The sequence below is a fragment of the Dermacentor andersoni genome, chromosome 8, assembly GCF_023375885.2.
Source record: "Dermacentor andersoni chromosome 8, qqDerAnde1_hic_scaffold, whole genome shotgun sequence".
In the NCBI taxonomy this organism is placed as follows: Eukaryota; Metazoa; Arthropoda; class Arachnida; order Ixodida; family Ixodidae; genus Dermacentor; species Dermacentor andersoni.
The window spans coordinates 30,782,714-30,806,041 of NC_092821.1; the positions used below are offsets into that span (position 1 = coordinate 30,782,714).

Genomic DNA, 23,328 nt, shown 5'->3' on the forward strand with positions numbered 1-23,328 from the left:
GCCGCTTCCCATTCCAGTTTGTTTCCATCTTCGTCTGGGATATATGGTTGTATTGTTGTTGACTTCCTGCCTAATAATTTTCTGTGGTTGCATAATATTCTAGGTGCGGCCTTCTTTTTCTCACGTATTTCTGACAACCAACGTTCACTTTCACCTTTTAATTTTGCTTGCACCAGTATTTGAACCATAGACTTTTTCTCTCGGTATATTTCTCATTTACTGGTTACTTCATCTTGCGGCAACTGGCCTTCTTTGCCTGTCTGTGCTCTCGTGATGCTTTCTGTCGTTCGGCGATTGCTTCTCGTATCTCCGTGTTCCACCAGCTTTCCGGTTTCCTTTTTCCTTTCAAACGAACGTGTTCTTTCTTGTTTCGTTGTGCGGTTATTATTAAACTTAGAAGCTCACTAAATTCCCACTCGTTACTTGGCCATTTGCCAATTTCTTCCTCGACTCTAGTGACTATATTTCTTTATATGTTCAGCGTTCAAACTTGGACTGGCTATTTTGCACTCCTTGCTTTCTTTCCCAACTAGATGTCCCATTTTCAAGATTATGCGTTTATGGCCGTTCCCTATGCTGCTATACCGTTCCTAATCAATAACCATTTCTATTAACTTATCATGAATTCCTTCTGTCATCAGACAGTAATCAATGGTCGATTGCTGGTTTCCCACTTCCCACGTTATCTGCCCTTCACACTTAAACTCTGTATTCCCGATAACGACGTTAAGTTGCTCACAAAGGTCTAGCATTGACTTCCCGTTGTTTTCGGTATAGCCATCTAAATCATGTATGTGGGCATTCATGTCACCTAATAGGACAATTTCATTACCGTTCCCGAAACCCTTAATATCAGCGCTTATGCATTCCACTAACTCTTTATTCTTCTCTGTGCAATTATTTCCGGTCCACAAATACGTAACACCCAGCCAAGTTTTTTTCTCAGTCATTGTACCTGCTAACCAAAGATGCTCTTAACATTTTGAACTCTTTTCCATTTGGCTCCCTGATGGATGAGCATTCCGACTCCCCCTCCCTTTCTTTCCGACTTATTTCTGTTGCACCATTCCCAAACATAATTCTCAATAACTGGCGGCTCTTCTGAGTCTCTAAGGTGCGTTTCTGGAACCGCATACAGCCCTATTTGTTCACTATGTAACTGTTCCTCAATCTCTGCCCACTTTTCCTTTCTTCTGCTGCCCTGCATGTTTATGTAGCCTATTGCATGGCGAGCTCTTTTTCATGCTTTCCTCCTTTTTCGGTTATCGACGGCGATGCTCTTCTGAGGTTTCCTAGGGGACCTTCTTCATTACTATCTACTCTGGGGTCCTGAGCGCCCGCTGGCCCCCTAACAAAGCAACAGCGCGACCGCCAAGCCGCCAGCCCTCTTCTCGTGCTGGCCTGTAATTAAAGTGGATCCCATCTCGTTTAAAGCAACCACAACTTCTCACTTCCCTGTTTACTTCGACAACCTCGAAGCCTTTCTCTCGGCTCATTTTCCATATTGCCTCATTAGCAGCCACTACGGCTCTTTGTACGTAACAGTCACGTACTGGCACCTCTGGCACCGTGCACACCACGATCTGCACCTGAGTGGATAGCTCGCGCAAGTCGTCCACCCCCTTCGCCAAGCGCTGGGCTAGTCCCTTTCCTATTTACTACGTCATTTAGCCCACCTGCTACTATGACAAAGTTGCGCACTTGGGCATTTTCTGCGAGCTTTTCTTTTGCTCGCTCCGTGACAGAACTCAGGGTCCGCCCTGCAAATGTCCCTACCGCCACTCTTTGGTCGCATTTCACCCTCTCCACATTTTCTTTTCAGCACTGGTTTGAGTCGCCGGCGATAATCACCCTTTCACTCTCTCTTACCTCGCCCTGCTTCCCTTTGTACTTTTCTGTGTGATTCGGACTCGACAAGGGGCATTGTCCCCTGGGCTTCTGCTTTTTCCGCGTTGTGGCGTCAAGGTAGGTGCCGCTCTTTCCAGCTAATCTTCATCATGCTGCATGCATTCCACATACTTCGCTGTCACTCCCTCGCCTGTCGCGTCGGGGGTCTGCGTTCCATTGCCAGGCACATTGTCGTTCCCAATGGCGGCACTGCTCAGCTTTTCCTCGCTGCTTCAAGTCTCTTTTCAACTACCTTCCGTGCATCACGCTCCCTGTTTAGCTCATTTTTGAAGTCTTGCAACTGTTTGAGAAGCTCTTCCTGGGAAGCCTCCATTTTCTGCAGCATAGTATCGACATCACATTGTGTGCCGGTTCATTCGATGCCCTCTCCATTTTCATCCGTCTCCTTTTCTGCCTGGAGGGACACCCCGCGCACTGCTTGCTTTCCCGTCTTTCTCGCTATATATTGCACGGCTTTTTGCAAAAACTACAATGTTATATTAACTCTACTACTGATGCAAGTACTATAATACTATATCAATGCAGAGCGCGTGCCTTCTAGCAAAACCGATACGTACAGGATGCAAATCCTCAAAATGTCGCAAAGCAACTCTCCCCACTGTTTTAAAAGCAATCAATGCCGCGGAGAACGAAGGTATGACACGCTGTCGCACGCGCTCAACCACACGGCCACGCTCCCACTTTCCTACCAAAACACACACAGTAAAACCACTAATAGCTATTTGTCTTGCCACTTCCAAGCTACCATTTAAAGACTACAAACGCTCAACGTCCCACCCGGCTGCACGTATTGGAGCACGTGGCACGAAAGGACGCTCTAACCATCCTGCAAAACCAAATGTATACGAAGCACACTCGTGCACCCGAAATACGATAGACAAAAAAGAGGAAAGATAGAGAAAACCACCCAATTACTATTTAAAGGCAAAAGCGCAGCAAATAAAGAATAGAAGCAAGCTCAAAGCATGCACAGAAACATATGATTTCATCGTCGCCACGGAGCGCCGAAAAGCACGTCAATCGGCCACAGAACTGCAACTGCTACATGGCGTGCCCCCTGGTGTAAAATATGCAACTGCAATAAAGTGTGTACCTATCGACGCTACGCAGAGCGCATCTGAGATCGCGCGGGGTTGGAAGCTAACCAAAAATCGGTTGGCCCGTTGGCATTGGGAGCCCACAGCGAAACCGCAACCAAGACAATACAACAGGTTGGCTTTCGTTTCAAGTGCGAGAAGTACACAGCAAAATTAGTTTTCATGAAAGACTGACGAAGATGGATCGAAATGAATGGGTGGCTAAACACAAGTAGCTCTGCCTAAAAAGTGTGGACACAGAATAGAGCAAAAGGTCAAGAAACTTGGCAAACAAGTACAGGGTAATTGAATGTGTAGATAGACAACCACTAATAATCAGAACGAAAGTGAGAGAGACAGTGAATTTGATGCAAAGAATAAAAATAAAAAAGACTATGGAGATTTACAAAAATAATAAAAAATTTATTTAAAGGGTAAATTTGTACTCTTTGAAGCTCGAGCTGGTTGCCTAAGGACCAAAACTCACCGGAGCAAATATTCTCAATTAGAGGAGGCATGTGCATGCTGCAGCAAAGATCAGGAGACCACTCAGCCCATCCCATTGGAATCCGAACGGTTATTCAGCGAGACCAGTACGTAACGTATGACTTCCAGAAGCGCTTGGATTTACCCTAGACGTAAGTATAAACCTGTCTGTAGTCGAGATAAGCCAGAGACGTTTAGGATATTAGTGGGAGGAAAAGAGACGACAGACATCCATTAGAGGCAGAAGCAATGCTAGAAGCCTGACAGAGAAGATTAGGGAGGTTTATACAAGAATGCTAGAATGAAACGGATTGATAACGTACATGGGTAACTCAAGAAGGCTAGGTGATGGTTAGTCCCGGCCGATTTCAAAGGGTATGTTAAGATCATCACCATCATCATGATCTGTGGCAAGTGGCACGATGCGATTCTAATGGAGATGATGTTGTATTCGCATCCCCCTTGAAGCGGCGCGATAACAAATAGTCGCCTAGCCTGCTTGTATTTATCAGGTAAGCCTATGCATGTTTTTTTATTCATTCTAGCATATTTGTACGCATCTCATTAATATTCTTTTTTTTCCTCGAACCTTCTCTATTGCCTTCTACCACTGCATATGCAACTGATACAAAGCGTGCCGCCTCCTGTAGTAACATACAACTGCAATGCAAAGTATGCGCGTATCGACGCTACGCGGCGCAAATGTCGCGTCATGTGCCTCCTCGCCCGATAGAATGCGTTTAAAGGAGACGTTTCCACTTCTAGCTAAACATCCCTTTATGAGCTTTAAAAGCCAAGTACCGAAAACGTTTGCACCGACGCACTGTATCGGAGAGCACCCACTTCTGGCTGGGAACTGCTGCCGTCCGCCATGTTCTTCCTAGACCAGTCTAGCTGCTGATTTCGACGGCGCTAGCACGCTTGCTTTTTTTTTTTTTGCTCGTGCAGTTGTATAGGCTACATATTTTCAGCGAAGGTGACTTCTGTATATCTGTCGCTGTTTGCTGGAAGTCAGCCTACCTTTCCGGACGCTTCTTGCTGGCTGCTGCTACAATGTTTCATTGTTCGCCTCAAGACATTGACTTAGGCCGTTTAAAGGCACAAATAGCTGCGGGAGAACGTATGTTTCGAAAAGCTCAGCCTCATTCTTAATAGCACTTACCAGATTCGGCTTTTAACGGCAAATTTGGCTTTGTGATTTGTGGGTTCGTTCCTCAGCGCGAATGACGCGTAACGGCGCAGTACGACGTCCTATTCAAAATGGCTTAGTTGGGCTATTGTGGAATATTTAAACAGCAAAATACAGGTGATTGCGTAGTGGTTCTATAATACTACAAAACGAAAGGAAAAGACGCTGCCGGCCACGGCAGTTGCTATCTGAGTGTTTACCAACAAAGGTGCGTGCGTGCACGATTCTCTCGCGAACTAGGCAGCCACACTACCACTACGCAGTTTAACCACTCGTACTGTCTACGACAAAACACACCGTAAATAAAAGCTGAAACGCATTAGTGGTACGCTTCTGTTTTTGTCGGCACCTAACTCATTTGCCACGTTAGTTTACTGCCTCTCACGGCAAATCCGTGACTGCAAAGGCATACCGTTCATGTGATATGGCGCGTGCTACAACTGCGCCGCCGGAGCGCGTTAGGAAGAACATGGCGGCCGATGCGAGCCGCAAGGGAAAGCATGGTAGGAGAGAAGGAAGTTCTCACTACGTTGCGAAAACACATCTAGGGATTTTACTGCAAACTATAAAGATCTGGAATGACTCAGCGCTTGCCTTTGTCTGATTTTCGAACTTTCATTCAACTACGTAGCATGTGAGTGGCTAAATGTAATGTAACAATTTTTTTGCATGGCAGAACTCTTAATTCTATGCAATAAAGTGAAAAGGAAGAGCTGGCCTGCTTCAGTGGTATTGTAGCTCACCTCCGCGCAGCGTGCCCGGGTTGGATCGTCGGCTTCAACTGAGTATATTTTTCATAGCCGACAACAGTACGGGTGGTGGCGGAAGACATCTCCAGCCGAAATGGCTATCGGAATGAGCCCACAACAGATTACGCTTTAAAAAAGCAGGTGCAACAACAGTGCATTTTTGTGGCAAATTTAATGGCCCATATATCAAAACTTTCGTCATTCTGGAAGTAAATTCTGAGAGAATACGCTTTACAATCTCACTGGCTACAAATTGTAAATTGCAATATGCGAAGTATTTAATTAAATATATTATTATTGGCTATTGTTTCTTATTTGAATATGTATTTTGATTTCTCATGCAAGTAGTGTCTGCCTCTCTGAAGAATCGTGCTCAAGGACTACAATTACGTAATCCGCAACAGGCTGTTTTTAACTTCAATAAAACGTAAAAATGATTACTCTGTATAATGTCCAGGCACTATAAGTTAACATGAATTGCTCATAGCATCAGATATTGAAAAGTTTGAAAACATGTGGCATAATTGCGTCTGGTTCCCAATCTTCACTCATGCGGTAAAAAGATAAATTGTGGAGTTCCACGTGCCAAAACCAAGATATTATAAGGCCCGCCGTAGTGAGAACTCCGGTTCATTTGGATCACCTGAGGTTCTTGCACGTGCCCAGGGTTTGAACACCCGCCCTTAGACTTAGGAGCGCAACTCCAAAGCCACTACGCCACCATGCCGGTTTAATTATGCGTTCGGGTACATGATATGTGTACTGTGGCTAACTGCAGTAAATAACAAAACTACATTAGGAAAGCTTTGCGATGAGGATGACACTGATATGTACGCCGTATGCTGATGCAGCACCAGCAGGCTTGCACGCTAAGACGCCAGTTACAGCGCAGAACGCATCTAGAATATTGGGAAGAAGAATATACCCGCATGCTCAACAAGTGCTGTTACATAGTGCTTCATGGGAAACATAAACCAAAACATAATGAAGTATCTCAAGACCTCCGAATCCTACAAAAATACTGACAAGAACATTGTGGTTATATGGCAGTGGTTGTCGGCTCGCTCTGCCACGCAGCTCCACCGCGTCGCACAAGTAGTAGCCGCACAGGACCCAGTAATGTGGAGCGGGAGCCAAAACTAAAACTTCACGATGCTGTGCTCTGGCGGGGCCACCTTCTGTATGACGACGTTACAATATCTAGACCTCCGGGGACGCCAAACAAAAACTGGCTCCCATAAATTGGCTCTAAATAAATTAGATAGTGTGCTCTCATGTCTATGAATATTTTTCATAACGTTTCGAGGCAGAAGGCTGTCCCCCCACCTCAAGAAAAAAATGAACTTCATAAAATTAATGTATGCATTACCTCTAAGAAAATAAGAGCCAACGTTTCGACAAGTTAACTTGTCGCCTTCAAGGCGGCGTACGGTTTCCTTGCCACAGTATATATAGGTGGGGTTGCTCTAAAGGGGAGAGGGTGTGAGGCGTGAGGGTGCGGAAACGAGGGAAGGTGTGTTAGCGTGTCGAATTGAGAGTAAAGGAACGCTGTGCACAAAGTCAAAGCCAGGGCCACCCCTCACCCCCCCCCCCCCCCCGGCTGAAAAAGGAAAGAAGAGGAGAGGAATGCAGGGGAAAAAGAAAAAAAAAGGGGGGGATACGCCAAGAAATCCAACTAAGTGTTGTTGCCTATAGCTTGAAGTTTAGCATAGCTATGCTAAACTTCAAGCTATAGGCAACAACACTTAGTTTTCAGCCGGAGTGTCAGACGCCCTTGACACGCCGGCAACACGCGTGGGTTGACAGACCGCGGCGGGGGGTGAGGGGTGGCCCTGGCTTTGACCTTGTGCACAGGGTTCCTTTACTCTTAATTCGACACGCTAACACACCTTCCCTCGTTTCCGCACCCTAACGCCTCCCACCCTCCCCCCTTTAGAAGAACCCCTCCTATATATACTGTGGCGAGGAAAGCGTACGTCGCCTTGAAGAAGACAAGTCCACTTGTCGAAACGCTGGCTCCTGCATTCACCCTGTTCACGTTTTGCTCATCGTCTTGAATGCCCATCTCCCGCATTCCCCGTCTTTTCCCTTTAAGAAAATAGTGGTTTATGCGCTGGTCCTGTGGTACTGTAATTCTTTAATTACTCGCGCTGTTCATGAACCCCCAGCAAGAATGATAATGCACATGCGCCAGAAAGTGTGCTTCTAATGAAAATAAACGGCTGACCATTAGATCAGTATAATAAAATCTGCAGTCACTTCAAAGGGTTGAACTTACCGCTGCCGAACGCTCCTCCATTCAGCGATGGTTCGGCAGGGGTAAAGACCATTAAATGGCAACAGTGCCTGTCCTGCGCTTTCACGCTTCCCTCCCTAGGAGAACTGAGCTTATGCCGACAAATGCAGGCCGCGTGCAGAAGCTTCACGTTGAAAAACAGCCTGGCAGCGCAGCCGATCTGCAAAATCTTGCAAGTGGACATTCTGTTACCACGTCGATTTGTTCTTGCCAGAGTGGTAATTTCGTTCAATAGCGCCGCTTTAGTACTCACCTGAATCGCCGTGATGGCAACAAAAGGCGAAACCATGGGACTGATTGGCGGCTCGTCACTTGTCACTAGGTCGATAAGGTCGATGCCGAATCGCTCTAGCAACAGTGCATGGGACTTGCGGATAGAGCGAGCGAAAACGTCAAAGTGCATCATCTGGCGCGCCATGCCGTTCCACTGGCAGCCCATGCCAGTGAAGATGAACCACAGTGGTCGCTTCTCGGGCGGAACCTCGTGGACAGCTTTAACGACCTCCTGGCCCGAGTTACCCACGGGTACAATGGTGAAGCCTCGATACGGGAACAGCTTCACGCTTGGCTGAGCGACGCGGCTCAGCAGGGCGTACCCGGAGTCTGGGTACGGTCCTTCGGCCTCTAGTCGATCCAGAGTGCGCTGCAAAAGTGGCGCGAACAAACAGAAACGTCATAATATTTTATAGTTGCGTGCGCAAATCTTAGACACTGCGCTTTCTTGGCGTTCGGAGCTTCATTGATGCAGCATCAAGCGTTGAAACATTTAAGATTTTCAAGCAAGAAGAATGCCAGAATGTTTATGACTGATTAGCGATTTTAATTTAATATCTTAAGCTTACGTTTAAGAATACACATATTCCCTCAGCTTTGGAAATGGGCTTGTATGGGAAATGGGAATTTGTATTTGTGTTGTAAGCCTTCTACATGTGCTTTCTTATCTGTTGTCATATAAATGTTCTCTAACACGCGGCCGTTCACGAATCATCAGCATCATCATCATTATTATTATCATCATCATCAGCCTGGTTAAGCCCACTGCAGGGCAAAGGCCTCTCCCATACTTCTCCAACTACCCAGTCATGTACTAATTGTGGCCATGTCGTCCCTGCCAACTTCTTAATCTCATCCGCCCACATAACTTTCTGCCGCCCCCTGCTACGCTTCCCTTCCCTTGGAATCCAGTCCGTAACCCTTAATGACCATCAGTTATCTTCCCTCCTCATTACATGTCCTGCCCATGCCCATTTCTTTTGCTTGATTTCAACTAAGATGTCATTAACTCGCGTTTGTTCCCTAACCCTATCTGCTCTTTTCTTATCCCTTAACGTTACACCCATCATTCTTCTTTCCATAGCTCGTTGCGTCGTCCTCCATTTAAGTAGAACCCTCTTGTAAGCCCCCAGGTTTCTGCCCCGTAAGTTAGTACTGGTAAGACACATCTGTAATACACTTTTCTCTTGAATGCCTGCCAAACGCACCCCAGCCAATTCTTATTCTTCTGATTATTTTAGTCTCATGATCCGGATTCGCGGTCACTACCTGCCCTAAGTAGATGTATTCCCTTACCACTTCCAGTGCCTCGCTGCCTATCGTAAACTGCTTTTCTCTTCCGAGGCTGTTAAACATTATTTTAGTTTTCTGCAGAATAATTTTTAGACCCACCCTTCTGCTTTTCCTGTCCAGGTCAGTGAGCATGCCTTGCAATTGGTCCCCTGAGTTACTAAGCAAGGCAATATCATCAGCGAATCTCAAGTTACTAAGGTATTCTGCATTAACTCTTATCCCCAGTTCTTCTCAATCCAGGTCTCTGAATACCTCCTGTAAGCACGCTGTGAATAGCATTGGAGAGATCGTATCTCCCTGCGTGAATCCTTTCTTCATTGGGATTTTGTTGCTTTCTTTATGGAAGACTACTGTGGCTGTGGAGCCGCTATAGATATCTTTCAGTAGTTCTACATACGGCTCGTCTACACCCTGATTCCGCAATGCCTCCATGACTGCTGAGGTTTCGGCTGAATCAAACGCTTTCTCGTAATCAATGAAAGCTATATATAAGGGTTGGTTATATTCCGCACATTTCTCTATCACCACATTGATAGTGTGAATATGGTCTATTGTTGAGTAGCCTTTACGGAATCCTGTCTGGTTGACAAAAGTCTAAGGTGTTCCTGATCCTATTTGCGATTACCTTAGTAAATACTTTGTAGGCAACGCACAGTAAGCTGATCGGTCTATAATTTTTCAAGTCTTTGGCGTCCCTTTTCTTATGGATTAGGATTATGTTAGCGTTCTTCCAAGATTCCGGTACGCTCAAGGTCATGAGGCATTGCGTATACAGGGTGGCCAGTTTTTCTAGAACAATCTGCCCACCATCGTTCAACAAATCTGCTGTTACCTGATCCTCCACAGCTGCCTTCCCCCTTTGCATAGCTCCCAAAGCTTTCCTTACTTCTTCCGGCGTTACTTGTGGAATGTCAAATTCCTCTAGATTATTCTCTCTTCCATTAGCGTCGTGGGTGCCACTGGTACTGTATAAATCTCTATAGGACTCCTCAGCCACTTGAACTATCTCATCCATATTAGAAATGATATTGCCAGCTGTGTCTTTTAACGGATACATCTGATTCTTGCCAATTCCTAGTTTCTTGTTCACTGCTTTTGGGCTTCCTCCGTTCCTGAGAGCATGTTCGTTCACGAATATAAATGTCGAAATGCCTCTCCTTTTCTGCCTGCTGTGTGAATGCAGGAATACTATTAAATAAATAGTGTAACGTGACACATTGGCTGCTTTTTTACAGACGCTACATGCATTCTTACTTTCGTAAAGTCAGAAGGTAGAACGAGTCGTTGAGATTTGTTTTGGCTTATGGGTGTTGGGCTTTTTCGATTTAGCTAGATCATTGTGAATAGATTAGAGCGCGAAATACCGAGCGAGAAGGACTGGACGGCGATACACACCTGCACGTTACCACGCGTTCAGTAATTTTTCAACACGCTGCAGTCTTTGAGAACCCTAAGCAAGGAGGCGGGACGTTTTACTGTGGCAGCAATTATACGGACAGCCCACACATGTTATCGCTGCTGGTGTCGCCGTCAAACTATCTCGACTTCGAGGCCTATGCACCACGGAATCATCCGGCAGCGGCGCCATTGGCGATGTGGTGTCTACCGGCACGGGTGTCACGCGTCCAGCGACGAACGGCACAACACTTGCGGCCTCGGAAAGACTACCAGAGGTCCAGCTACAACTACGCCGTTTCTAACCACACAACATTTCCATGTGGTTTACTCAGGTTGATGCTGTTTTTTACTTTTGACGCATTACAATTAAAAAAACTAAGTACCTGCTCGTACACTCTTGCTGAGGTCAGCGTCATCCCCGCTGCAAGTACTTTGGTTCTGCAATTTTCCCACCGATTGTAGCGGTCAACAACTGCAAAATGTGAAATTGCGAACAACGCTCCCTCACATTTGACATCGGCGTAAAGCGCACTTTTCACTTTATTGTCACCGATATGCATGCGGCTGCAATGAGAGAAGGGAATCCTTAGCGCTTTGGGTCACAGCTGCGAGCTATGCTCATGTTCCCTCGTAGACACTACGACACCCGTGTTTGTTCATTGTCTTCTTGCGCCAGCCACTTCCACCACGCACACAGCCCCGCACGTACCTTTGAAGACTTTGATCTCGATACTTGCTGATTTAACCCCCCCCCCCCCCCCCCCAACCCGGTCAAATCACCTGGAGCTCCCAGCTCACCACACTGTGGACCATCAAAGCGTCACTACCACGGCACCTCAAGTTTCTTGCCCTCCACAGCGACTTGCTGGTGACCGACTTGTCATTGCACGTGGAGAGTTTGACCTCGTTCTTCAATGATGGATCATTCCTCCATGCGGCGTGCGTGCGGCGACTACCGCGCTCTCACTACTCGCACAGTCCCAATCGCTATCCGCTAGCCCATACACGCGACTTGGCGTCTCTCTCGCTGCCACGATCGTCTACAGCACAATTGATTTGGTTAAGATCTACCATCAGATCCCGGTAGAGCTTATTGATATTTCAAATACCACCACTGTCATCACGGTTGGCTTCTTTGAGTACATGTCCGTGTCGTTCGGGCTAAGAAACACCGCAGAAACGTTTGAACGATTTACCAATAAGGTTACTAGCGTATTTGATTTCGTGTCCACCTATATCGACGACCTACTTGTTGAAAGTGAACCTGTTGAACAGCATGCTTCCCATCTGCGTACAAGGTTTGCACGGTTTCCGGTACATGGTCTTGTCGTTCTTCCAGACGAATACGCTTTAAGCGTTGCTCACATTGAATTTCTTGTCCATCATTTAATACCTGAGGTCATCCAACCGCTTTACAAAAATGAAGTATATCTAACGAGTTGGTATCTACACACAAGGAAGCTTTGAGTTAGGGCGTCAAACGAAATGGAAGATTATGTTTATTGAATGTCCGCACAAAGTGAGATGGAAGGCTCCATTAATACGCTGTAGAGAGTTTAATGCAATGCTGCCACCGCTTCCACGAATGCGCGAAGGCGAGATTTCTGGTTATTCCTTTCTTTCCTCCACACTGCTGGTGCAGCCGCCGCCTCGGAGATGGTAAGATCCCCACTGAAACAGGGCAGTGATAATAGCCAACTGGCCTGCTTAATTTATTCAGGTATACTGTTCATGCCTTTCATTCTGCCATTTTTATATTCATCTCTATAACCTTTCTTTTTCAACAGTTCTCTATTCACATTTTATCGCTACCAAGGCCTGTAACAAATCCTGTGGCATCAATTTCTTCCCATGTTTTTGGTGCTCGCCACCAATTATGCTCACCCCCGCTGTATGATGATGATGATGATGACGGCGTAGTGACGGTCATTCCCTTTGTAGCATGTGGGCATAGGCGTTGTCCTGGCCCAGAGGGTAAAAAGTATTAAGAAAGAAAACAGGTACTTTGTAGGTCGCTATGCAACCCGAAATCACATGTGACGCACACGGGTCCACCACTGTGTCACTCGCTTTTTGATGGCCTCCACAACGTAGTTCCTGTCCACGTTGCGTCCCTTCACGCTGTGATTTCCATCATCCACCTCGAGCGTGTGGATACCACGCGCCTCAGGAAGTCCTGTGTGCTCCGCTGGAGCAGTCTGCAGGCTAGCCCATCGAAGGATGAGTTGCTCTTGCGTCTCAGTATGTGCCTGGCAGAGACTGAGACGTGGTGGACATACCAGTGTGTTGGAATCGGCTGCGGTAAACGAGAGCTTGGAGTGTCCCTGCTTTCGCCTCGAACAAAAGGTCGGTTCGAATACTGTTATCATAGGAGCTCTCCGCATTAATACCGTCTCCGGTAGAGTTCAAGGACTTTTATTCCATTACCTTGCTCCAGATGGTGGTTGCGGCTTCCTTTACGCTTCGGCGGACCTCGGTCGACTGTTTGGTTGCAGTGCGGGCTGCGATTTCTTCACCAACGAAGTCATACTTCTTTTTAATCCGATACACTCGGCGTATCCAGTCGGTTCCCATGCACGTCGCCGGGACATGCTCGAAAACTCGGTGTACCCACCGCGTGCGTAGCAGGGGAAGGGGACGGCCATGGTAGGCGATCATGCTCTCAGCTTCCCGGGCCTCGACGCTCGACCATCCTACATCCCGCTGCATGGCCTCGTTGGATACCTAGTCATAGTATCCGAGGGCAATGGCGCGAAGCCTCTTTCTGCTGACGCTTCAGTTGTTCTGATGTTGTTGGTGAGAGACACATAATTAAATTTGAAATCGTGAGGATGGGTACGTGGGCCAGTTTCCATAGATCACAGATCATAAGGAAGCTGCTACAGGCCCACAAACACCTCCGGCAAACGATACGTTGCGCCCTCAGAGCCGTGTACTGCAGTGTGGTCTCGTGGAGGCTGTAATTAGCTGTCTTGGCGCAGAGGGTGACCCCGTGGTACCTGTATTCATTACGTGTAGCCACCGATTTTCCCCTGAGAATCAGGGCAGCTGCATCGGCTCTCTTTCCGGCTAGACAAGCAACCGCCGACTTCGTTTTACTGAAGCATAGTTTGATGTGGGAAATTTCGACCTGGCAGATGTCGAGGAGGGCCTGTACAGATTGTTTGTTCTCTGCCTTGATCACCAAGTGATCTGTGACTGTTACGCCACGGAGGCGGTGGTTATCGTTGGCACTGCTTCTACTAAACCTTAGACGGAACGTGAGGCCCGAGTTATATGCGAAAAAACCCTCGTACTTAGATTTAGGTGCACTTTAAAGAGCCCCTGATGGCCCAAATTTGCGTAGGCCCCCATTATGGCGTGCCTCATAATCAGACCGTGGTTTTGGCACGTAAAACCGCATATTTAATTTTTTTGTTTAGCAATGCCCACTTCATTGTTGACGTGTGCAGAATGTAGAGCACGGGTGAGAAGAGGCCGCCTTGTGTCAGGCCCTTATTGACAGCAATTTCGCCCGAAACAGCAGACTGGTTGTGCCATGATTAGATACATAGATAAGGTTTATTACAATAATAATTGGAAAAACCGCTAATGGTCGGGGCCCCTGGTCCAGGGATCCGCTGGCTCTTGCCCTCTTCTCAGCTCTCCAGATCAGCTTGAGCTGGTCGTCGAGGGCAGAGCTGGACAGCTTGCTCCGTCGTGGTGTTCGTGTCTGGGTGTTCTGTTTTCTGTAGTGTGCAGTCCTACGTAATGTGGTATAGGGTTGGTGTGGCCCCACACCACAGGCATTAGTCCCCGTAGGCTGTGGGGTGTATCCGATGTAAGATGTGTAGGTTAGTGTAAGCGCCTGTCTGGAGCCTACGCCAGGCAGCGGCATCCTTTGTCTTTTGATTTCTATGGGGCAGTGCATATCGCAAGCGACGCCCTCCGTGTTAGTTCACGATGGCTGAATAATCTAGGTTGACATGGTCCGGGTCTTCTGCAGCCGGCGTGACGAGTGCTCGGTTATGTACGAATACTCGAGCTGCTCTGTTGGCCTGCAGGTTGCCCGTGATGCCTGTGTGGCGCGGTATCCAGATGATGGTTTGGGTGGTAAAGTCCTCAGGGTCCTCCTTCAGCATTCGAGCTAGGACTTCTGCAACAGGTCTTCCAATTCTTCTCTGTAGGAAGTTACGGCAGGCCTGTTGGGAATCCGTGAGGATCGTCAGTGGTTGGTTTGCGTGCAGGCCTTCGCGGATGGCTAACGCGATGGCCAGCTCTCCGACCTTCGTAATCGTGCAGGCGTGGGTCAATGCAGCGGAGGTAACGTGCCTCGATGGTCGCATGCTACTGCCACTGCGCCCTTGTTGTTCGTCCCATACATGGCGGCGTCCGTAAAACGGGCCGTGGTATTGAACCTGAACGCTTTCTCCATGTGCTGGGCCCTTGCTCTCCTCCTGCCGGAGTGTAGGTTAGGGTCCATGTTCCGTGGTATCAGGGCAACGTGAAGCCTGTCCCGGGCGTGACGAGGTATCAAACAGGTTTCTTGGGTTCATGTTGTTATAGCTGGGAACCCCAAGGTTTGTAGGACGTGCCAGCCCATGCGAGTCCGCGCAAGTCTCTGTTGCTGCGAGACGTAAAATGGCTTCTGTCAGTTCGCTGAGGGTGTTATGCAACCCTAGCACCAATAATTTTTCAGTCGATGTACTCATCGGCAGGCGGAGAGCGGTCTTGAAAGCCTTCCTCAAACGTGTGTCGGCCTACTTCTACTCGGACTGTGTGAGGTGGTAGTAGGGCAGGCTGTATGTGATTCTGTCGGAGGGTGTCCCTTTCCTTCATGCCTCTGTTCTTGGATGTTACGCGGAGATCATGCATGATATCGCCGCGACACTGGTTTTAACGAGTGTAAGGGTGTGTGTGGCCCGCTGGTTGGACTGCAGCCAGATGCCCAGCACCCTAAGCAATGGCTTCAGTGGTATGAGGCCCACTTTGAGGCGTACCTCGAGTTTTCTTGTTGGGTCTGTGGGGACTGAGTGGCTACCCCGGCATCGCCAGACTCGTAGGAGCTCAGATTTATCGGGGGAGCATTGTAGTCCCCGTTGGCTGACGTATTCTTGGATGAGATTTGCTGCAGTTTGCAGCCGTTCTTTTTCAACGAGCCACCCTGTTGCGGTCCAGAGTGTTATGCCGTTTGCGTAGATTGCGTGGCGAAGACCTGCTACGTCCTGCAGTTTGCTTGCGAGGCCGATCATGGCGACGTTGAACAGCGTGGGAGAGATGAAAGCACCTTGTGGTGTGCCCTTGTTGGGAGGGTGATACACTGGAGTCTGGATCTCTCCCATCTTCAGCTCCGCCGTGTGGTTGCTCAGGAAGCTCTGAATATACATGTACGTTCGCTCGCCGCAGTTGGTGTTGGCCAGCCCTCTAGGATTCCTTGGTGGCTGACGTTGTCGAAAGCCCCTTTGATGTCGATTGCTAGGAGGACGTGTTCGCGGCTGCGGGAAACGTTGCTGAGGACTTCTTCCTTGATTTGGAGTAGCACATCTTGTGTGGACAGGCCTGCGCGGAAACCGAACATGGTGTCCGGCAGGTGTTTGTTATCTTCTAAGTGTCTCTGTAGTCTCGTGTTTATAATTTTTTCGTACACCTTGCCGAGGCAGGATGTGAGCGAGGTTGGTCTGGGATTTTCAATTGCCAATTTCTTGCCCGGTTTGGGGATCATGATTATTCGTGCGTGTTTCCATATCGCCGGCACCATACCTCGTTCCCAGTGTTGGTTGAGAAAGGCCGTGAGCACGGAGATAGACTTGTTGCTCAGGTTTCTGACCATGGAGTTCGTGATGTGGTCCGCGCCCGCCGCTGTGTTACGGGTGGTGACTGCGATGACCGCTCTCACTTCGTTTTCTGTGATAGTCTCGTCCATTTGTGGGTTGGATTGGCCTGTGTAGGGTGTTCTACATGCTTGTGTGGGAGCGGGATCTCCATAGCACTTGGTCTTGATGGCATCGATGAGGTCTTGTTGGCTGTCTGGGTAGGTGTGTAGTAACCGCTCCAGAGCGCTGTGTCGTTCTCCTTTGGTTTTGATGGGGTCCAGGATGGCTTTGAGGATGCGCCACGTCTTGCCCGTGTCCAGCGTGCCAACGTCGGCGTCGCAGAATCTATACCAGTTCGTGGAGGCAAGTTGCATGGTATATTCTTATGCTTGCGCTGTTATTTGTGCTATGCGCGTCTTCAGTTTCCTGTTCTATTTCTGTTTTTTTTTCCAGCGGCGGGTAAGGCCCCGCTTGGCATCCCACAGGTGTAGAAAGTGGGGATCCACCTCTGAGTTGTCTTCCGTTCAGGCTATTTCCTTTGTGTGTTGTTCTTTATGTCTACGGAGGTTGTCACACCAGTATTCCAGATTCGTGATTGTGTTGGCGTCCTGCTCTTGGGCGTTCCTGATTTTTCGCCTGTCAATGAGTTTAGCTGCGCCGATCTGCCTGCGTAGGCGGCCAGTCTGTAGTGTTATGTTTAATATGTAGTGATCGCTGCCTAGGTTTTCGAGTGTGTTGAGCCATTCGGCTCGCCTGGTTTGAGTTATAAAGGCGAGGTCGGGAGCGGTGTCGCGTGTTACGCTATTTCCTTGCCTCGTCGGTATGTTCGGGTCTGTGATGAGTGTGATGTGACACTGTTGAATTAATGTTTGTAGCTGGAGACGCTTCCAATCCTGTATCTGGTACCCCCACAGCGTGTTCTGAGCGTTGAAGGCGCCTATGATTACCAGGGGACTGCCTTTAGCGAGGTGGAGGGTGTCCCCAAAGAGTTTTTCTTTGTTTGCCCGCCTTTGACTGGGGGGGCAGTAAATGTTGATGATGAAGGCGCTCTGTTTCTAGTTGCCTTTGTATACTATTTCGAGAAGTACATGTAGTACGTCCATGTCGTCTATGGGTTTGTGTTGCATGGTTGTGATGTTACTCTCTACTAGTGAGCTTACCTTCCACTTGTCGTCTTGGCTGGTGGGGTATTCTTCGTAGCCATGTAGTGTTGGTCGGGTACCGGGCTCTTGTAGAGCTATGACCCCCGGTGGCTTCGAGGAATAAGCGATCAATTGTGTCAGCAGCCCTTTCTTCCTCCGGTACCCACGGCACTTCCATTGCCACATTTCTAAATATTCTTTGACTTGCCTGTATGGTCTAGGCATTGTTGGACGTTGTGGTCGGTGATGTTACGATTTGGTTCGGTGCTTCTACAGGTGTGGCGTTGTAACGGTTCTGTCGTAGTGTCATTCGCAATTTTATGGAGTGAAGCTGGTTCTTAAGCTTGCTGTCTACAATGGCTTCCATGTGTTTTATTGCTGCATCAGTGCGTTGTATTGCAGTCTGTGTTATTTGTTCCAAGTAGGCGCGTGTAGCGTCCATGAAGGCTTGCATCTGGGTGCGGATGACATCGACATGGGTTTGTAGGTCAATGATGTGCTTGTGTGGAGCCATCTCTTGTGGTATTTGTGTGAGCTGTATCACTTGTTGTTTGAGTTGTCTGTTTTCTTATGTGAGTGTTTGTATCTGTGCGCGCATGGTTGCGAGTTCCTGTTCCAATTTGATAGATGGTGGCGTCTGGTTTTTTATACGAGGGGGCGGCTACTGCTGCCCAGCTTACCTCGTGTTCTTTGGTGGTAGTCCTCTTGAGTGAGGCTTCTTTGGTCTCCCTTGGTTGGTGTTGCTGGGGCCCCTTGTCTTTGATTGCCGCGGTGGGTGCTGCTGCCTGCTGTCCTTGGTTGGGCGTCGACTGAGATCGCCGTAAGGGCGACCGAAAGTGAGACCAGGTGCGAGAGGAGCGGGACCTGGACCTCGTGTTAAAACCAGACCGCGATCCGTAGATGCTCGAAGACTCCGAGTAGTCGAAGTCGGAGTCTTCCCGCTCGGAGCTGAACCATCGCGGGTGAAGGTCAGCCGCTTTGGTTGACTGAGTGACCGGGCGGGTCTGTCGTTGGGTTTTGGGTGTGGTGGTGGAGGCAGGCTTCCATCTGGAAGGGGAATCTGCTTGAGCTTGTTGTTGCACTCTATTGCGGCCGTGAGACGGGCCCCTCCGCACAGGGCGCACTTCGGAACACAAGTGTGTCCGGCGTCTGGGTTAATGTGGTGTTAAGCGTTGCACGCACGAACGGTTTTGTTAGGGCGGACGTCTGGTCGGTGTCCGGTGCTTCTACAGATGGAGCAGAAATGCCTTGTCAGCTGGTAGTCTCGGCAAGGCATTTGGCCTCTATAGAAGTACACAAATCTAGGCACCTGGGGCCCTTCGAAGTAGAGTAGGGCTCTCTGGGATTGTTCGAGCATACTGGCCCGCACGATGCGGACTCCATGTGTGCGGACAAAAGATTCGCCATAAGCTATTCTTCGCCGGTGCCTGCATCGATGCCGTGTACGACACCTTTAGGCAGGCCCTCGAATGTTGATAGATACACCTTCAGAGGGTGTGATCGTCCGTGAAAGGTGAGGCTCATATTTTCATGACGGAGGCCGCCATGGCCTCGTGAGGGGTGGTAACGATGATGATGTTCGAGCCATGTCGCAGGCGGACGATGAAGTAGTCCCCGTTGCAGGTTGGCGCGCCTCCGGTGGCTTGGACGATCGCCTTGGCCACTTGATGGGTCTGTATTCTCGAACGACGAGGCCGCGGGTCGGGCGGACAATGATATTCATTTCAGTGCGCGGGAGTAGAGGCGCTCCTCGGCGAGGCCTACTCCTTGCAGCCGCGTCTTCAGAAATAGGTGTCCCGGCTCCGCGCTCTTCGCAGGTAGCTTGCAACGTGGCTTTCGCGGCGGCGGCTGGCGCCTGGGTTAGAGCTAGCCCTAAAGTTGTTGTTTTCGATGGCGGGGTTCGCCCGACTGGGTCTTGCTCACCAGTGGATTGTTGTTTTTGCAGGCAGCGTTTCCGATGAGGGAAACGACCGTTTGCCACTGGGATTCTTGATTGTGGAGCTGCTCCGAGTGGACGCGGGACGACCCGGCCAAGGCCTCGTCAGCAGGGGTCTTGAGTGACTCTCGGATACAACTTACATGGTTTCGGTGTCGTTTGGTTGGTAGGCAATGGTGCCTGCGTTTCCCGCGGTCGTAGCGTTCCGGGCTGGGTCGCCGCCACAGCTCACCGTAGACACCGTGGCTGCTTGAGGGTCTCCGAGCTCCCGCGAGCCAGCGTTTGGCGTTAGGGCTAACCCTACCGTCGGCGTAGCTGACGGATAGGGTTCTCATTGTTCCTAAAACTGCGGCTCACCGCAGTTCGGTTCCGTTATATCCCCTTGATATTTAAAAAGATATTCCGCTGATCCCAGCGGTACCAGGAGATTTCGGGCACTTGGAAAATTTGAAATCACGGAGCCGATGCAAAGCACGTCTGCCCGCCTGGAGCTTCTTCTTCCCTCTGTAGCATCACTACGTTATGACTATACAGTTTTTGCACTGTGTAGAAAGGTCGTGGCGGTATGCCAAGATTGGACATACAATTGTAGAATGGGGAATGTGAAACGCTCTCGTAAGCTTTCTCCACATCGAGGAAGCAGCTTTCTTTCTCACCATTCCGGCGGACTGCGTGATGGCAAATTCTCGTCCAGTCGACTGCCTGGTCGAAAGCGTTTTTGCACCTCCGTCAATAGCCCCTCCGCGTCAGCCCGGGCTCTGAGCGAGTCCTTGATTACTGTAGCAAACAGGTGGCACAGTACAGTGGTGACATTATTGGGTGCGTAATCCTGGATGATACGAGCATCTCCACCCCGTTTATGAATTAGAGCCCCCTTGCCCTTATGTCACTTTTTAGGCATAGGTTCACTATCAATGATAGATGTGGGCAACCTGGCAAGTTGCTCTCTCGAGGTAGTAGGCCATACACTAGATAGAGCGCGCTGGCATGTCATCAGGACCCCAAGTTGTGCGAGCACTTATCCGTGTCAGAGCCCGGTCAACCATGAGTCTCTAGAGTGACCAGCAAGGTCCAATCTTACACACATTTCTCAGTAGGCCATGAATATTTATGGTCGCTTGACGAAAACAAGGAAAAGTGGAAGAGAACAAGGGGAGCTGCGCTGGTTCCCTTCCGTGTTTCCTTCTGTGCGCTAACCTATCACACATATTCAAACTCAACTGAGCAATATGAACCGACTAGCCCAACAATATGTACTTTAGGCTGTGACACTGTGCCTTCGGCTGAGGAAGGGACAGGCTGGCCGGTTGTCTCATCACTCTGGTGTTTATCAACATCCGGGTTCGGGGGACCAAATAGAATGAAAAGTGTCGTGTGCCGTGGAGGCTTGTGCCATCTGGTGGTAGTGCAAACAACACAGGGGCGCGCGCAGCGCTCATGTTTCGCTGTGATTGGTACGACAAACGCCAGGCCACAGCGCCCACATCAAAACCCGGCGAGGTTCTCAAAGAAGAGCTTCGATTTTAAAAGCACAGGCTCTGCGAGCGTTCCCTCGCCCGCCGTCTATACGAAAGCTACGAGTGTTTCTTGGCATTTTGAACTACCATCATCGTTTCCTGCCCAAGACTGTGCCCAGATCATTATTCCCCTTACCGACATCCCCAAGTGTCCACTAGTTAGCTGGAGTTCATGCCTGCCCCAAAGAAGCATTTGCCGCTTCTCAGCACGCTCTGGTTGACGCAGCGCTCCTCGTACATATTGTGCCTCAAGCGCCGACGAGTCTCCTCACGGGCACTGCCGCCACTGAGGCGGCGACTGTTCTCCGCGGCTCTTGGTATCCATTGGAGCTTTTTTTTTTCATGAAAGCTGAAACTCCGGGAGTTGCGCTATAATATATTAGGCCGTGAGGTTCTTGCTGTTTCTTCGTGTGACACTTCGGACACATCCTAGGGAGCACAATGTATCGCGTCTTAGCGGACCATAAGCCCCTCACACATGATTTTCATGGGAATCATAAGCACCCACTTCCTGAGAGATTCGCCACCTGAATGTTGTCTCGCAGTACACGGTTAACTGGCGTTACATTGAAGATTCCCCAAACGCTGCCACAGAGGCTTTTTAGTTATTGACGCCATGTCGACAAGTATTTTGGACTTGAGGAGATCGCGGCAGCGAAACAGTGTCCAGCGAGCTGGCTGTGCTACGCTATACCTCTACGTCGCTCGAATCTTTGTCAACGAGCCACTTCAGGGTCAGTGTTGTACAGCGCCTCGTAACCTTGTGCTTAGTGTGGCCGAGCATGAAGTCTGACGTCAGCAGTTGTGCACGCGACTACCTACAGTGCCAGCGGGCGAAGATTACCCGACACACAAAGCCACCGAGACAACATTTTTTCCTGCCGAACACGCGTTTCGAATAACTGCATATCGACATCATTGGTCCTCTGCCTCCATCCCGTACTGTGCAACACATACTCACTTGTGTTGACCAGCACAACCGCTGGCCAGAACCATTCCCGCTACATCGCCGCAGTTACCGTTGCACCAACATTTATTATCGGCTCAATTTCCCGTTTCGACTGTCAAAGCATCGTCCCCGGTGATCATGGACATCAATTCGGATGCGACCTGTTTCAGGAGCTGGCATACCTGCTGAATGTCCGTCACATCCACACTATATCGACGTCACATTCACAGGGCTATATGGGCTTGTTTCGATCGCTATGCATACGTACTAGTGTCAAGGGTACCCCCGTGCTGCAGTACCACTGGTACCGTTATCGCTGAAAACGTACGGTTGCGCTTGTTGCCACGATGGCAAAGGGAGAATTTTCACAATGATCCCTTGATACACCTAGCGTTTCGAGACACTCGTTGAGACGATGTGCATCTGGTCGCAGACACAGACGCCACGCCTCTGGTGGGAAAAACCGTGCAGCATAGGCCCGCCCAGGAAACCCGGCACAATCTCCGCCTACAGCCCTGCACAGGGCTACGAACTGGCCTATAAGGAAGTAGCGCTTGCATTACTGATTGGCTCCCAAGTGCATGCAACGTACGTGGAAAACGCCACGCATAACAAATGGTGCAACATAGTGCCACAAATTACGGCTTTCCAAAGCATGATTAACGCATTCTTGGAGAGCAATCGGGATTGGTTCTAATTTTTTTTAAAGTCGGTTAGCATCCTTAGAGCACTTCACGTACTTTTCGAAGGCTATCTATCTGTCTTTCTGCCTGCTTGTTCGTCTTTGTATCATTCTGTCAGTGTCTCTAACCGCTTTCCGCAGATTGGGTGATCCGATAGTCCAAATTCTAATGGGTAAAAATCGGGATGCTCTGCTGACGTAACAGAGTTCGAAATCAACCATCCCGTCAACTATTTTCGCGAGTATGTGACATAGATTTTGAGTTAGGAGTGCCGCGACTGAATATACACGGACATAAAAGACGAGACGAGTGCCAATTTCCTACTGATTTGGTTAGAAAAACTTACGCCTACGTAAATATCAGGCGCATGCGCATACAGACAGCATTCAGCGAAAGCAGAAACAAAGAACAACCAATAACATTTACATACCCAATATCCGACCTTCATGTCCCTGTATTTTGTGCCGTACCATTCTTAAGTTCGAATCACGTGCCAACTAAACCAGCAAGACGTTTTAGCCAATGTGACGTTGGGTATGTGCTGCTCTTCAATGAAGCTCGTTCTCCCCCATATTGAGTCACTGCGCATGTACCACTAGGCTCCTGCAGCTCTTAAAGGGACGTATTTCACACCAACTTGT

The 23,328-nt window shown here is 49.0% G+C and overlaps 1 protein-coding gene across 1 annotated transcript in view; it reads right to left on the reverse strand.

The window, feature by feature from the left end:
• The window catches only part of LOC126526150 (fatty acid synthase-like), a 178,127-nt gene that overhangs the window by 102,915 nt on the left and 51,884 nt on the right, over window positions 1-23,328 (reverse strand). Inside the window, exon 7 of the mRNA XM_050174098.2 lies at window positions 7,958-8,347. Within this exon, the coding sequence (XP_050030055.2) occupies window positions 7,958-8,347 (390 nt within the window). The remainder of the gene's footprint in view (window positions 1-7,957; window positions 8,348-23,328) is intronic.